The following is a 17,184-nucleotide window of genomic DNA, read 5'->3' on the forward strand; positions in this document are numbered from 1 at the left end:
AATCATTAAGAAGCAAATTATGTTTATTGAGTTTTACGGCTATTTCTTGTACTTTAATACTGATATCTCATGTAGGAATGACGTGGCTCAAGATACACCGCAATGAGAGGGCTCCATAATCAAACAAGTTTGGGTAATGGGGCACACTCTAAACAAGATTTGGTGTTTGGGGTCTAAACAGCATACTTTAGGAAATTCAGTTTTATGACAAGTTCGGCATGAAAGAAATCTGCCAAACTTAGTCTGAACCAGTATTTCCCAAACTTATTTGACCATGGACAATTTTTTCATTTAATACTTATTAAGAGTCCATAAATTGCTTCAGGGAACACATGTGGGATACACTATACAGTGTAGGGGACACACTGCTTAATTAATCTGAAAATGCAATTAATTATCAATCTCCCAAGTATTCTGAACTGGTGTTTACTACATGCTATAGGAATACGAAAACTTCCCCTACTGAATTTCTTCTTGAAATTCATTCAACGATATGCTGACTTACTGTATTTTTAAGAAGAAATTGTTTTAATGAACTAATATTGGATCTTGTTAATAAAAAGGAACTCAAACTGTAAATAATTTTACTTTGCAAAATTGCTGGAAGTTTACCTTCATCTCTAAACACGTATTTTAAAATTTCCCAAGTGTATTTCCTTAAAGAAATGATATTGAACAACAACAAAAAAAAAGCCAACATTTCCTGCTGCCCTATTACCTGATATGTCTAATTACAAATATCTGTGACTGAGATAAGGCACCAACATGTACAATTCATGAATCATAAGCATGAGACTATGATTTCTGTGCTTGTGGTATTGTTCTTATAATTGACTCCTCCTCTGGAAATAATAATGTAATTTTAAAGCCTATATTGGAGGTTTTATGGAATCAAATTCCACTGACCGAAAAAGTTTCACCATTCAGTTAACAATAAAAAACAAAACTAAATCAACAAACATTTATTTAGCACCTACTATCTGCATGTCACTGGATTAAGTACTATAATGATGAATGTATTTTTTCTGAGCCCCAAATCAAGACAATGGACTCACAAACAGGACGGAATATTTAAGACTCAGAAACTCAGGGGGCTTCCAGGCACTGTGGAGAGAGAGAAGAGCAAATTACTGCACTGGAGATGCTTGTGAGACACCTCTGTGACTTTTAGGACACCCATACTGCTACAAAAAAGCCAGTAAGACTACAAATGCTTCTTTCTAAAAGGGCTACTTTAGTGACCTAAAAGCTCCATATTAGTTAATGCAAGATAACCGATGTAAGATTTGGGCCCAAAACTTGAAAGCTGTTAAAGTTTCCATATTCAACTTCACTTTGTAATGCTTTTTTGGTTAAAGACAGTTAGAAGGGCTTCCTGTGTAACCATTATGCTGATTATTAAAAGCAGCTTAATAGTCTTAAACCATCCCTGGTGTCTCCAAAGAATCTATAGAAAGAACCCAACTTCTGATAATGAGAAACAGGCGAAGTTTCAGTGGGGTATGGGAGAGGTGGGGGGGGAAAGAAAACTTCCTCTATGCTATGCAACACTGAAGAAGACTTCACGTTCACAGAGCAAAACTACGAGCATCACTGACAGAAATTTAAGACAGAAAGTGAAGCAAACGATAGCCCTAAAACTTGGGAGGTCTAGAAGTCCTCAGTAAGAAAAACAGGCCAAGTTTGCAAATAACTTTTAATCAGCAGCAGCTAAGGGGGGGATCTTCAGATACCATACATACCAGGTTTTTTATTTTCTTCCTACTTTAATACAACAGAAACAAATGCATGGATTCCAGCTCAACTATTTCAAATCAGAGAACTGGAAAGCTGCTGCTGTGTGCCTTACTGAACTTTTTGCCTCCTTAAAAAAAAAAGAAAGAAAGAAAGCTGTTCCTTTAAAAAAAAAACCTTAACAAAGATTAAGCCAGAAACTGTGACAAAACATAGCTAAAGCAATACGTGCTGGAGAAGTCACGCAGTTTAAAAAGTCACAAAATGTCCCACCAGTAAGACTCCTTAATAAAAAATTAACTTTGTACTGCTGAATGCTTCAAAAATCGCGTTTATGATTGTATTTGCAATTACATGCGCTTTAAATACAACACGTGTGCTAATAAACGTGAACCTCAAGTACAGGTGCAATGAAGCAGAGCTGATGCTGTTCTAGATTATATTTTAATGGTCCCCAAGCAAATGGAAAACTGCAACCGCGTGCATGTGCTAGCTGACAGGGAAAACCAAACAGGATGGCAGGGTCCAGCACTCTGGCTTCACGGTGCCAGCCGCCCTTCCCTTTCCTCAATGAGAACCAGAGACCAAAGTTCACACTGATTTAACGTTTCGGGGGCGCCCCGGGGGATCCCCGTCCCCGCTCTGTGGTAGGGAATTGACTCAACCGCCTCGGTCAAGTTCACAGAGGGCCCTGCGGCTCGAGACGTCCGACGTGTCCAAGAAACCGACGCCACAGCTAGGATACTGCCCTAACCACCACTCCACTGATGGGGCCCGAGAACCGGGGTCGGTCCTTCTCTGCGTGCAGCCCCGCAAGACGGGCTGCGAGCGTCCGTCAAAGTGACCGAAAGCCAGCAGGGGCCCTGGGCACCGCGGCCGGTAGGGCGCCCCGCCCGGCCCTGCGGGAAAGTTGCCGCCCGCCCGCCCCGCGCCCCGCGCCCCGCGCCCTTTACCGTCTTGTCGCTGCCACCGCGGGACTCGGACTCCGCGAGGCTGGCGCCGCGGGAGCCAGGAGAGGCGCTCGTCTTCGGGCCGTGAGGGAGGCGCGGCCCGGCGGGCGGCAGCGGCGCCGCGGGGCCCGGCGCGTCCTCGGCCTCCTTGCCGCCGCGGTACACCGCTCGGCTCTCGGAAACGTGGATGCTCGGGGCGCAGCCCATGCTGGCGGCGCCGCGGACACGCTGGCCGGCAGCCGCGATCCGGTCAGCAAGCGGCCCGCCCGGCGCCTCGGGGCCGCCGCTGGCGCCGTGTCATCGCCGCCTGGGCGGGCGGGCGAGCGGGTGGCGGCGGCGGCGAGCGCGGGTCTGGTGTCAGGAAGCGCGGCTGCCCCTTTTATCGCGGTGCGGGCGCGGCGGCGGCGGCGGCGGGGAGGGGGTGCTGGGGCGGGAGGCGCGCGGCGGCCGCCCCTCCGAACATGCCCTTGCTGAGGCGGGAGCCGCCGGCCGCCCTCACATCGCCCGGCTCGCCGCGGCCGCTTCCGGGGAATTTCGGGGGAGGAGATTTGCGCTCTCCCAGCCGAGAGTCCCCGCCGCACCCGCTCGCGGCTCCGCGGCGGCCGTCGCCTCCCCGCCCCGACACCCTCACAGCTCCGACCGCTGGACCGTCGCCCCGGAAAAAAAATCGCTCCTCGCCGGAGCGCCGGCGGCGGACCAGCTGGCCTAGACGCTTTGGCCGTTGAGGGCTGGGGGCTGAGGGCTGAGGAGAGCCCGTCGGGGCGGTGAGGCCGAGGCCGCCGCGAGAGGGAGGAACTGCAGCTCCAGACCGCAGGGCCGCGCCGTCGTCGAGAACCGCAGAAGCGGCTGCGCTCAGCCGGGAGCTGCTGACGGCTCCGCTCCGTGCTCTGCCGGGTTTTAAAGGCAGCACGCCGCGCCCAGCCCCCAGCTGTGACCTCCAGCAGCTGCTGGCGTCAATGCAAAGCAGCTGGGGCGCCCAGGCTGCCTCCCGGCGCCGCGCCGCCAGTGGGCATGCGTGGCCACCACGCGAGGACCGCGCAGGATGGCTGCCTGGGGAAGGGAAGGGACTTGCCCCAGGACGCACAGCCACACTGGCGGAGGGCTGTGACTTCAGACCACCAAATCCTAGATTACAGGACTGAAACGCTCGGGCTCTCTGACTCCATCTTGTTCAAGCCTGCATTGTTCCCGTGGCCTTCAGGATAACAGCTGTCCTGTTGTCTGACAGACAAGCTAATCAATTGAGGAATCCTGCTTGCTGCTGGAGTTTCTTTTTTTTAAACTGCCCCTCCCCATTTCCCTTCCCCTGAACTTTGTACTTTCTTCAAATGGATATGAGGAACTACTAGGGCTCCCATCATCTTGCTACGGCGCCTTCTCAACCAGTAAACCTTTCCTTACTCCAAACGCTAATGTTTTGCGTTTTGGCCTTTCGAAGCAGCACAGGGACTTTGGACCAGAACAAGGCCACGGGGTTCTAATCCTTGCTCCTTACGTTAGCAGCTGCGTGACTTGGGTCAGGCCACTATCTCAGCCGTTAGAGGCCGTTGGAAGGACCCCCGTTTGGGGTGACGGTGAGAGGGTCAGGAGGGCGCCCACACGCCGGGTCCCGCGCAGGTGGGCTCTGGGCATCACTGTCGGGGCCACACTGTGCGCGCTATGCTGCGAGCCGAGACCTGGAGCACCACGCTTGGCTGCAGCTGCTATGGGGAGACGACGGTGCAAAAAAGCTTCATTTTGTGGCAGGCTTGGGGTACCGCCTTCTTTTCATTTTAACCAAAGGACTGGTAGCCATCGGGTGCCCGAAACCCCAAAGGCTCTTTACTTGGGGGAGAAGAACCAGGCGTCTGCCTTACAGGGAGAGAGCAGTGAAGACTACACACTGCACCCCTATTCACCCCTCCCTCCACCAGCTCGCTGTGTGACCCTGGACCAGTCCCTTAACCTCTCTGTAGGGCTCAGCCCAGCATCTTGAGGACCGCGCCCCTGGGAATCCATCACTACGCGGGAACGGTCCATCTCGGACCCGCCCCCACTCCCACCCTTCCTGAGACTGTAAGTCTGCGGAGACACTAGCGCAGCGGATCCCTTCCTTTTCCCTCAAGCGGTCCACACCTTCCCTAACCCGGCCCTAGAGCGACCCAGAGGTGCCGCCGCTCCGCATAGGGCCCGGCTGCTGTAAAGACCCGGAGGCGTGCTCCGGACTGGAGTCCCTGCTGCGGCGCTGGAACTGCAGCACAGCTCAGGTGCCCTGCTGCAGCTGGGGCTCCAGGTACCCTAAGATCCGCAGCCCCTGCGCCCCTCTGGCCATGATCTTCCAGCCCTAGGTGCACACGAGGAGATTCCTGAACAGCAGCGGAACAGAAAGGCCGGTAATCCGAGAACAGCTTGTACTATTCGCCCTCTTTACTAGCGGAGCCCGAACCACCGACCGGCACGTGACTCCACATCATCAAATTTAAGCACATTAAACAATAATATTTATGACTCCCTCCCTTATAAAAGTACCAGCGGGTCGATGAAAATGTCTTTTAAAATGCAGGAAAAGATTTTTACTATCACCCGTTATTCCACCTAAATTGTAGAATGTTTTCTAACTTTGTTCTGCAGATTTTAGAAAGTAATTTTTCCAGGCAGAATCCAGACCCTTTTAAATAAAGAGTAATTCATGAAGAAAACTCTTTGAAAGTCTGCCATGAGCCCTCTGTCCTCCCCTCCTCACCTCGCAGTGAAGCCTGGCCTTGACGGCCTGTTGGCCTTACCTCCCCTGGGGCTCCAGACTACTTCAACCCTCTGGGTCCTCCCCTGAGGCCCTGGCCTCCCCTTGGAAATCCTTGAGCCTTGCGCTGATCAGGGGAGTGGGGGGGTGCCCCCGCCTGGCTGGCCCCTGGGCTGCCCTGTGCCATTCCTAGGTAGTCACTTACCCTTTCTGTTCCCAGAGAATTGTGGGATACCGTGTTTCCCCGAAAGTAAGACCCAGCCAGACCATCAGCTGTAATGCGTCTTTTGGAGCAAAAAGTAATATATAAGACCCGGTCTTATATTGTAGTAAAATAAGATCAGGTCTTACATTAATTTTTGCTCCAAAAGACGCATTAGAGCTGATGGTCCGGCTAGGTCTTATTTTCGGGGAAACATGGTAGCATCATTGACTGGGTTCCAGCTCTGCAGTTTGGGGACCCTAGACAGAGTCCTAAGGCTAAGAATGATTCAGCAGACAGGAAAGGTAGATGTCATCTATCTGCTTCTGGGGTCACAGAGAGCAACCCCTCACACACACTTTTCCTGCCCAGGAACTCAGCCTGGGACACTCCAGGAAGTCAACGCCCCACCCCCTATCAGCTTCAACCTGCCCTCCTTCCCTGGCCAAAACCTGCACTTTGAGGTCCCTGGACACTCCTCTACCCTGTGAAACTAGTCTCCTCAAGACCTCAGGGACAGTGGACACGAAGAGCTCACAATGACAAAAGTAATCCATGTGCCACCCACCTTAGGGGAGGCACCCCCACCATGCCAACCATGGGGGCACCTGGAAGCTCTCTGCATGCAAAATACACCCCACCCAACCCATCCACTCCCGCTGGGTTGGGGACCCTCACGCGGAGCCGCTTGACCCCCAGTAGGCTCAGAGTTGTAGGTGAATGTTGGCTGCAGTTGTTACTCCCAGGACTCAGGCAAAATGAGATCAGTGGCTGGGAAAGGAGTCAAACCAAGGAGGACAGACAAAAGCGTGGGCCCGGCCTCAAGTCCCACCACAGTCGCCCTCACAGCCCACCTCACCAGTTCACTCTGGACATGAAAATGCACAGTTTTGTTCATCTAAAATCCAAACTTCTTCTGATTCCACACCCTTCTACCTAAGCTGCTCTTTTAAACAGCCGTCCTCCCTCCGGGCTTTACTTCCTTCTTCTCCTAGGGGTCAGCATTCAAAGACTGTGCCTGCCCCTGGCGCCCAGTTTTCTACTCCTCCCTTGCCTTCCGCACTGAACTGGGCTGGAAGCAGCCCAAAGTGGGGGAGCGCCTGCATCCTGAGGGAATCCCAGCCCTGCCATTTGTCTTCTCTGAGCTGCTTTCCTCCTTGTCTAATAAATCTAGGATTAATGATAGCGACCTCACAGGGATTAGATGGGCTGATATCAAATGCCTAGAATAACTACTGAGTCCTGGCACCTTAGCTCACCTCCTTCTCCTGGGTCCGTTCCACATCCTCCAGGCCTGTCCCCAGACTGCTGCAAACCGCAAGCGGGACTGCCATTACCATGCAGATCAACACCCCCACCAACCTATGGCATCAGACTTTATCAAGCTCATTCCTCTAACTTTCAAAACTTTGTAAGATGTCATTGTTTTTAACATGTCATTTTTTAATTATACATTCTATAATTTACACATGAATATGTGCTGGAAAATAGTAAAACATATATATATGTATATATGTGTATATATATATATATATATATATATATATATATATATATGTAAGCAGAAGTATATAACATGAGCAGAGGCAAAGGAAAGTCTCTTTCCCTTCCCCACTCCCTTCCTTCCGAAGAGGTAACTATTGTTAACAGTTTGGACCATATGCTTCCAGACCTGTTTCTATGTTAAACATACCACACACACACACACACACACACACACACCCCTATTATAATATCACAAACAGGGTTGCAGTGAACATCCATGAATACATCTGTTTCTGTAGGGTGGACTTCTCAAAGTTGTATTGCTTGGTCAAAGGTATGTACCCCCATCCCCACTGCAGCTCCAGAAGGTATGAGAAGAAATGAAAACAGAGAGAGGGAAAAAGGGAGTGATGGAGGGGGAGAGAGAGAGAGAGAGAGAGAGAGAGAGAGAGAGAGAGAGGCAGCCCAGTTGAGGCTGAGGGACTGAGAACTCCCTGGGCACCCCCTCTTCCACTGGATAAAGGGGACCCAGCCAGCCCCAGATGCAAGCTTCTGCTGATCATCTGCAGATTCGCGGGCCTCCTTGTATTTATTTCTCTTGGTACTCCTAAGTTTTTAGTGAAGTGTATTTGAATTTCTAGCCTTTCTCAGATAAGGGCGGGACTGGGTGATGACCCCTAGGCCAGAACTGTAAGGAGGGAGCAGCACCCCCTAGGGGCGAAAATGGTGCCGGAGTAAACCCCTGGGACACTGTCCTGTCTCCAGAATTCAGGTGTGCACCTGCGTTTCTCTCCTCATTTGGCTCCAGACCTTGGTACTTGTGGCTCACCTGGAGCCTGGAATTGACAACCCAGTGTGGACTCCATTCCTCAAAATGACCTTATTAACTCCTGCAGCCTCAGGCTCCTCCTCTTCCAACGAAACGCTGAGGTCTCTGGAGATAGAGCCAGGAGCGCAGTTTCCAGGCTCTCGGCCTCACGTGGAAAGGGGCTCACTCGGGTAGTAAATGGCTATCAGTTGTGGCTAGTTGGCCGTCAGCTGTAACCAGTGAGCCACTGGCCACTAATATAACTGCTGTGGCTACGCTGGCAGCAAATGGAGGCTAGCAAGAAGATGGTGGCTGAGCTAGCAAGTGCGATTGCAGTTAGCAAGTGGTGTTGGTTGGCAGAGAAGCGGACGGTGGGCTGCAGATTGTGTGGCTCCTGCTTCGTGTGTCTCCAGCCCAGCCGCTGATAAGATTATAATGGTATGACTCCCCTATCTGTGGCTCCATGGGTGTTCCTTTTTGGCCTCACCATGTCCTGTGTTCTTACGTGGGGAGTGGGAGCTGAGATACCCTGCATGACAGTCACACAGCTGGATGGGGTAGAGCCAGGACTCCCGACTCCTCTAGCTCTTGTCCCTTTCGTTGGGGCCTCATCCCAACCTATCCAGCCTCTGGACTTCCCAGCCTGTAGCTCTCAGCCAAATGCCCCCTGAAAAGAGCGTTTGGCTTCTGGAGGCCAGGATCACTATTGTTCACTCCTCCTTGAGGCAGGGGAGCAGGGGGGAAACGCAGGGTCTCCTGGCCTGGAGAAGGAGAGCAGTGTGTCAACACAGGCCCGAGATGGGACCTGTGACAGGAATGACACCTGCCCGCCTGACAGTGTTAAGCTCTCTGCTAAATATTTCATGAGTGTGAGCTCACTTATTCCTCCTACCTGTCCCATGAAGTAGTTACTATTATCCCCCCACTCCTCTGCCCTGACCCCCATTTTATAGCAAAAGACAATGAGATTTCTTGGAACCAGGGCTCCTGCAAAACCTTAATAAAATCCAATACCCATCCTTTAGAGATTCTTTTAAAAATAGAAGGATGCTTCTTTAATACAATGAAGCATATTTATTTCCAGTTAAGAGCTTTCTAGATACTTAATAGTGAATGCACTGGAACATTCCCCAGGGCTGGGATTCAGCGGGCACACTTCTAAAGAGTTTCCCAACCAAGAGGCACTTGACAGGAGCGTAACTAATGGAATCAGAGATAAAACGTGGGGCCAGCCCCCACTGCTGCTATTATCCAGCATTGTCCAGATATTCTGAGAGGACAGTGAGACGTGGCTTAGAAATTAAGAGTACAGATAATGGACCTGGAGATAAAATGTATCATCCATAGCAGGTAACGTAGCATTATGTCCAAGACACTTAAAATCAATTCCAAAGTTATTAAGATGAAAGATTTCTTTAAAATGGCTAGATTCAAAGTAAAAAAAAAAAAAAAAAGAAAAGAAAAAGTAATACTGTAGGTGATGCATGACCAATCCAATGACAGAAGTCACACTATGTGTCAGGCATTGGGTTGGCCCTTATATGGAAGCCAGGCTTCCCCAGGCCTCACCTGGGATCTCCAGGGTAGTTACCACCCTCATTTGGCTGGCTCTCCCCTCCTCTCCTAACGCAGGCCGCCAGCCTCCTGCAACGCGCCAGTCACTTACTTCTGGAAGTGTTGGAGGGTGGGTCTGAGGTGAGGGAGTATGATCACCCCACCATTGCCCTGTCACTGGGCCCTGGGCACTGACTCCTGGTGCTGTGAAGGCTGAGGCCCTGGAGTCATGGTGCCACCCTCAGGGTGCCAAGGCTCGTCTGGGCTCCAGGCACAATGGGAAAAGGCACCCGACAGGGTGGCAGCCGTCTCTCCATCTGCCCGAGACTCTACAGATTTTCACACTAGAAGTCCTGCATCCTGGGAAACCCTCCATCCCAGGCAAACCGTACACATCCTCAAACCTCCCCTGCGCCCCACACACTCACAGACAAATGCACACACCTGCTGTCACGTTCTCTCCAGGCCCTGAAGCCACAATGTTTGTGCCCTGTGTCTTGCAGGGTTTACAGCTGGGCAAGGAGCCCTTCCAGCTTCTGTCCACAGACTTTCTCTTAGGGACTCAAGACTCACACCCATCTCTGAGCAGAACTAAAGAGAGAACAGAGCCCTGTGGCTTCCCCATTCTCCTTCCTCACACAAAGCACATGTCTCTTCCTACTCCTTCCACCATCCTGCCAAAGCTTAGGTAAAACCTGGAGCTCACACTACACAGAAACGCCCCCATCTAAATTCCCCCAAAGTCCCCCGTGAGGTTGCCATTATTATCCTCACTTTACTGGAGGGGAAGTGGAGGCTCAGCGAGGTTGAGTAACTTGTCCTAGGTCACACAGAATGCAGACGGCAGAACCAGGTTGCAAACTGTGTCCTATGTGATGCCCAATGCATCTCTGCTATACAACAGCTTCCATGAAAATCAGCTTTGGCAATAATGAGTTACATGCGGGAAACTGAGGAGCCAAACATCACTGGTGTGTGAGAAGCAGAAAGTGAAACATGATATACCCAGAGCAACTGAGGGCTGCTGCATTCCCAGGAATGTGGGGCGAGATGCAGAGTGGGACACTGGTTACCAAAAGCATGCGGGCCTAGGCTTTTATGTCAGCCACAGCAATCATGAATCAGTCCTCTTAAAGCTTCTAATCCAAAATAACACCACCCCACCCCCCCCCGCTGCCCCTCCTCTCCTGATTCATCAAGTCACTTCTGCTGGCCTGAGTCACCTGCCCAGAGTTCTGGGTCCCAGCCTGCCCAGGTCCCCTGGGAAAACTGTCATTCTCTTCTCTGGGAAGTGTGTCCTGTGTAAGTGCCCCCAAGCCTACTTGCAGTGGGGAGAAGGATTTGAAAAGGGGGTGGGTGAGGTTCTGGCCTAAGTGGCAGTGCAGCTGGAAAATGCCAAGGTAGCAGGCTGGGCCTCACCCTAACGAGGGTCCCAGAGTCACCCCTTCACGTACAGACTCTACTGCATGTTGCATGTGTAGGCAGTAGGCTGGACACGGAGGACACGATGACAGAAATAGCCCCTGGCGTTCAGCTGGGGCGGGAGAGAGACATCATTCAACTTCACAAGAGTATAATTACAAGCTGATGAGGGTTGTGACATCCACAGAGCTCTGCGCGTGTATCACAGTAGGAAATGACTTAATCTTGGGCAGGGCGGAGTGAGTACCAGGAAGTGTGCCCTGAGCCGAAACACGAGTGGACAGCTGTTTTTCACGCCCAGCACCCATTTGTCTTTCTTATCACTGTTGATGATTTTCCTCTGGGAAACCGGTCACCCTAGTATCAGCTCAAATTATTTGGGTGGAACGTTTAGCCTGTGCCACTTCCCTGGCCACAGAAACTGAGTTAGATGTGGGCACATGAGCCAACGCACAGCTAATGCGTGTTGACGTCACTGGTTGAGCCCCTGATCGAGCCATGCCTGCAGATAACTCTGCTTGCCTTTTCAGCTGGAACAACCACTAACTTCTGCTTTTGCTCAAGCTTCTTTGGGTCTAGTTTTTCGTCTCTTGCAACCAAAAATGTCCTAACTGGACTAGGAGGATGAGTCAGAATTAATGAGATAAGAAGTATAAGACAGAACATTCCAGGTGGAGGTAAGAGGAGTCCACAGGTCCTGAAGGGAGAAGAAGGAGCAGGGCATGTTTAGGAACTGAGTCCCTTCTAAGCTGCTGGCTGCTGAGCTGAAAGCTCTTTATAAAATGGTCCTGTGAGCCTTCACAGCAAAACTCCGAGATAAGTGTGTTATCACTCCTATTTTACCAATGAGTAAACTAATGCTCACACAAGGGAGGTGGCTGGCTCAAGGTCACAGACTAACGACACAAACCCAGGCCTCCCCGACTCTGAAATCTATGCCGTTGGTCTTCATCTCATATGTTCTGTTCCACATGTGATCTGTTGGGACCTCAGTCCATTCCCTCCCATCCCACTGCTCTGAACAACTGGTTTCTAGAGGGTTCGGCCAGTGGAGGCCCTTTAGAGGTTAGAAGGCAGGGAGGAGGGAAAAGCCACGCTGAATGGCGGCGGGGTTGGTGGCAGCAGTGTAGTGGGGTGAGCATTGGAGCAGCACCTCCAGCAGCTCGGCAGTGAGCTGTGGGGGCTCACGGGGTGTATACAGCAGCTTCCCGATCCCTGGGTAACACAGGCACACCTCAGAGGGATTGTGGGGGGACTTCCAGCCCACCGTGATAAAGAGAGTCTGCATAGTGAGAAGATGGGAAGAACCAGTGTCATCACCGCCTCGAGGGTGACGACAGAGCTGCTGGATTCACCCGCTCAGGAACCACCTGACGTCTGAACTCTGTGCTGTGTGGAGAAATAAACTTCTGTTGTTTAAGCTCTTTTGGGTTAGGTCTTCTGATACCTGCTGCCAAAAACATTCTACCTTACATACTAGGCCACCTGTCCTTTTCAGTTCTAACATTTTGTGATTCAACTTCTCTTTTCAAAGAAGAAAACTGAGATGGGGCAAGAAGGGAATGGCCCAAGGTCCCACCAGGCACGTGTGTGGCAGAGCCCAGCCCCCCCAGTCTGCCTGCTGCATTCTCTCCCATTAATGCCTTTTACACAATGATGGAGACCGGCGCTAAACAGTTATGCTGCTAAGAAATGATCCATTTTCCCACTCACCCCCATTTCTCTGGGCACAGGAGAGTGCGGGATTGGATGAAGGTGACCTCAGACAAGCCCCCACCCTGCAACCTGTCCCTGTGGATGAGCCGCTGGCGCACACAGGAGTCTGAGGGGGGCAGGACTCTCCCAGCACATAATTACATGCTTGGCAGTGCTGGTGCTGCCAGCTTGTGGGCCACCCGACAACTGCGCTCCCAGCAGAGCCATAAGACCAGAAGGGGCGAGTTCAAAAGGCCCCTCGTCCTTCTGGAGTGTGTGGAAGCGTGCCAGTGCCCACGAGAAGGCAGCAGGGAGCTCAGGGACTGCAGTTTCTGGCCTCCCTTTGGGAGAAGAGCAGACTTGGGTAAATTCGGTGATGTCCTGGACCCCGGTGGCAACTTCAGAGATTCTCCAAGGGACAGAGCTGGGATTTCTGCTGGAAGGAGTCCAATCCCAGAGTTAAGCAGGGACTTTCAGGTGAGAAAGAAGGAGAATCTCATCCCCACTCGGAGACTCGACCACAGATAGAACCGTCATGTCATTACAGTGAGCATTTTTCCTCCTCTGCTTTTATTTTTAACTCACCAGGACTATTTAGGCATGCGAAAGGGCTTTCTCCCCCAACCACCAGCTGGACGGCAACAGTGTGAGAGAACCTGGGCCTGAACCACACCCAACTTAGCCACACCCAACTACGCTTCCGACTGAGTTTTTGCACCCGACCCTCACAACATCCAGGAAGTAGGCTTTATTATTTCCCGCGGCGCAGAAGAGGCACGGCTAGGCAGTGGCTGAGATGAGATACAACAAAGCCCTCTCTTCAAGGGTTGGGCTGGGAGAGCCGGCCCAGCTCTGCTTACCTGCATGCTCTTCAGAAAACCCCTGACATACGCCACTTGTCCTGGGTGCTTTGGCCCCATTATTCCTCCAGGACAGCTCCGCAGGTACCTCAAAGCACCCACCAGTGGGGCCAGAAGGGGGAGCCTGGCTCCCACGTTCTGTAAATTCATGTCTGTACATAACCCTGCCCTGTGCCCTCACCCCTGGCCTGACAACCCACCCTCGGTCTTAGCCACAAACCCAGATACTGTGTTTCCCCAAAAATAAGCCCTCAACGGAAAAATAAGCCCCAGTAGAAGTTTTCAGAATGACAGTTTTCAGGAGCAAACTTTAAAATAAGACCCGGTCTTCTTTTCGGGGAAACACGGTAGTTCTTGGGTTGCACAGGCACTCCTGAGGCCAGTATTTCCAGGAACAGCAATGCTTTGTTAGAAACAAGGCCACTCGGGTGTGATGCAACACCCGTGGGAGTAGGTTCCCTCCCAAGGTGGCCCCTGGAGAGGTACCTGCAGCAGCACGTCCCCTCCGGTGCTACTGCATGCCACACGGGCTGCTGCCAGGTCTCTCCTGAGGGCTTAGGCTTATGCAACTTTTTCTAGGATTTAATCTCCTTTCTCTTTGTGGTTCATTATCATGTCTGTGTCTGAATGGATTTTGCACAGGGCGTATGGAAGTAGGCGAGAAGTGGCTAACTAGCCGGGAGGGACGGTGGGTCAGGCCATCCCCGTTCCTTTAAGAACCAGGGACTTTCAAATGGCTTTTTGTCAAAGGAACCAAGAGCAGGAAGCCCTGAAGCCTTTGGTGAGGTGGGGGTAGAAACTTCACCCTGACGTCAGCCCCCCTCCCGGTGAGGTGCCCCTATAGAAAACACTGGACATTTTCAGGACGAACCCCTCGACGTGCACAACTGGCAGCATAACAGGCTGGTCTCCAACACCCCAGCAACTGTCAAGGTTTCAGTCCTCTATTGTTTGGATGTGGTGCAGCTGCTGGGATAGAAAGCCCCACATCACAGAAGCTTAAACAACACAGAAGGAAGTCATCAGAGAGCCAGGCTCAGGGGATCCAGACGTAGGACAACCTGAAGCGCTCAAAATCCCCATGCCAGCGCTATTCTAGCTCAGTCAGCATGTGGCCCTACCTCATGGTTCCCAGCTGGCTTCTTTCCACATGGAGAGCATGAGGTGACCATCTCCCCTGGTGTGCCCAGGATGGAGGGACCGCCCAGAATGTGGGACTTGCCGTTTTACAACCAGGAGAGCCTCAGGCAAACCTGCCGAGTTGTTCACCCCAGAAGGACAAGGCCCGTCCCCTAAGGACACTTTTTGGAAGTCATACAGTATGTTTCTTTTATCTCACCTCAAACGCAGATGCAGTCTTTTCATTCGGTTGTCACCTCTATTTTTCTGCTTGGCTGCAGTTAAAATTTCCTTCAGCGATGCAGCTTCCAGCCATCCTGGGGTCCTCACCCATTAGTCCTAAATCCAGACAGAAGACTTTCACGGGCTGCGGGGGGCACAGCCTCCTGAACCCCAAACTGCTATATGGGCCAGGGCTGGGCTTCCTTACGGAAAAGCTTCCAAGGCAAGGAAGTCTCAAGACCATGGGGAAGTCAAAGAGAGGGCACCAACCTTCCCCTCCTTTTCCCTTTCCTTCCTCCCTTGTCAGACATGAGGTACAGAAGACACCACCAACGCAGACAAAATGGACACAGCTCCTATGTCCGAGAGCTTCTGTACTAGCCTATGGGACAGACCATTAAACAATCCTGTGTAACAGGTATGACAAGGGCCAAGAGAGGAAATCAGGATGTTACAGGGGGCCTAGAGAAGACGCCCAATCCAGAGCTGGGTACTTGGGGGGCTTCCGGCAGAAGACAGACGAGGATGGACCAAGTAACAAAAGGGAGTGTCCCAGTATATGGAGCAGCCTATAGAGGAGCCACAGGGCAGGAGAGAACGTGACTCCAAGGAACTGGATGCAGCCCAGTGGGGCTGGAGCTTGGATGGGGAAGGGCTCCCGATGACATGAGGGGGACATCAGGGCTTAGATCACACTGTCCTCATGAGCCATGAGGAGTAGTTGACACTGTCTGAGAGCACCAACTGGGCCAGCTGCCTCTTAACCACCCCGCTGCCCTCCCACAGCTCAGCTGCTGACCAGGGATTGACCCCGTCAATCCCATCATGCAGTGGCCTGGCGTGCACGGCTAACAGAGGCTGGGAATGCAGCCGGACTGCAGGAAGGTATCCTGCCTGGTCCTAGCAGAGCTAAAGATGAGCCAGGCCTGTCCACGGCTGCCTTGTGGGTAATGGGCCCCTTTGTGAAAGGATGTCCCACCCTGTGCCACGTGCCTGCCACTGGGTCCTATAGCCTCCTCCCTTCCTTCTAGAACTGGGCCCTGCTTTCCCACCTCCTCTGGTCAAGAATCATCCTGATAATAAAAAATAAATTAAATTAAATTAAATTAAAAAAAGAGATGTATGCTTTTTAGAATGATGCATTTTATGATGTTATTTTTTCTCTATATAAAAAGTTATAAATAAACACTATACAATCTTCAAAAAAAAAAAGAATCATCCTGATAGCCCGTTCTAGCAGGACCTCGGATGGAGGACTCGGTAGCTCCCCGTCAGGAGAACATAACTAGGGGGCACCCACTCCTGGGGGGGAGTGCACATAAAACCCTGACTCCTGGTCACATGATGCTTTCTGTGTTGGTCACCGCTTGTTCGCTGGTGGATGAGAGTGAGTGGTGTGGTTAGCGACCGCTGGGGGATTGCAAAGCTGTAGTGGTTTGGCATAGTTCTTTATTTTTTCGTAATTCAATTTGAACCTGACCCAAGCCACTATCCCAGTGAGCTGGCAAGAGATTCGGTCTCATGCATATCACTGAGCTGCCTTCCTCCAACCCCAAAGTTTGGTCCAGGTCTCAGGGTCTCAGGCACTGAAGCCTCGGGCTGCTGGCCCGTTTGGTCACACCAGGGCTACAGGCCTATTCACCATCCCAGCCCTGTGCTCCCTCTGGTTTGGGGGGCCTGGCTACTGTGGAGAGCCCCTTGGGGTGGGAGGATTATGGGGGAGGGGTGTGAGCTCTGTGCTTAGGGCCCCCCTCCCTGGGGTTACCTAGCAGCCATTCCCTCCAAAGCCTTGTCATGTCCTGGACACGGCCTAGAATCAGGGCACGGGACTCTCCCCACTCTTCCCTGCCCTTGCCCTTCCAGGGTAAAAATCTCTCCTTCTCCCTCATTGCTGCTCCCAAAGACCCACTCTGTCTTCCTTCTCCTCCCAGCACACAGCACAGAATCTGTATTGAAGGGGTTCCCATTACAGGAGAGGGACTCCTGCCGTGGGATGCGAGGTCCTGTCAGGAGAATTTTGTTTTCAGGTCCTACCTACCTTCAGAGGCTCTGACCTCCTCTGACCTCTTGGGGCTCTGCCCTCTGCAGCTGGGGCTCCAGGCTGGGGTGGGGTCATCCATAGTCCTGCGGCACTGGGACCCGTTGCCACAGCGTCTGGGGAACTGCTGGGAGGCAGCAGCCAGTGCCTCCACCCCACCTGGTGGACGAAGGGAAATCGCAGCCTGAAGCTGTGGGTATGTTTGCAACGGCTTCCCTGTTGGGAAGAATCATTGCTTTGCTACTTTACTGATACAAGACAATCCTCAGTTTTATCTGCTTCCAAATGCCCCATGAGCAGATGTCTTTGATTCCTACTCCAGAGCTGCTTCCGGTATCCGTTGCTGTGTAATTAACCATTCCAAACCTAGTCGCAT

General features: G+C 51.9%; 1 protein-coding gene across 3 annotated transcripts in view; it reads right to left on the reverse strand.

The window, feature by feature from the left end:
• PDE8A (phosphodiesterase 8A) overlaps window positions 1–16,921 on the reverse strand; it is a 113,110-nt gene extending 96,189 nt beyond the window's left edge. The window contains exons 1-2 of one of the 3 annotated variants that reach the window (XM_033100078.1): window positions 16,809–16,921; window positions 14,769–14,887 (exon numbers count right to left, since the gene is read on the reverse strand). Coding sequence is in view for 1 of the 3 variants with exons in the window: in XM_033100077.1 (XP_032955968.1) it covers window positions 2,688–2,891 (204 nt within the window). In the remaining 2 variants the exon portion in view is untranslated. Of the gene's footprint in view, window positions 1–1,055; window positions 1,078–2,687; window positions 2,996–14,768; window positions 14,888–16,808 lie in introns of those variants that run through there. The other 2 variants (XM_033100077.1, XM_033100076.1) reach the window with 2 other exon arrangements.
• Window positions 16,922–17,184: the final 263 nt, after the last annotated feature.

This window comes from Rhinolophus ferrumequinum, chromosome 28 (genome assembly GCF_004115265.2).
Source record: "Rhinolophus ferrumequinum isolate MPI-CBG mRhiFer1 chromosome 28, mRhiFer1_v1.p, whole genome shotgun sequence".
Classification (NCBI taxonomy): Eukaryota; Metazoa; Chordata; class Mammalia; order Chiroptera; family Rhinolophidae; genus Rhinolophus; species Rhinolophus ferrumequinum.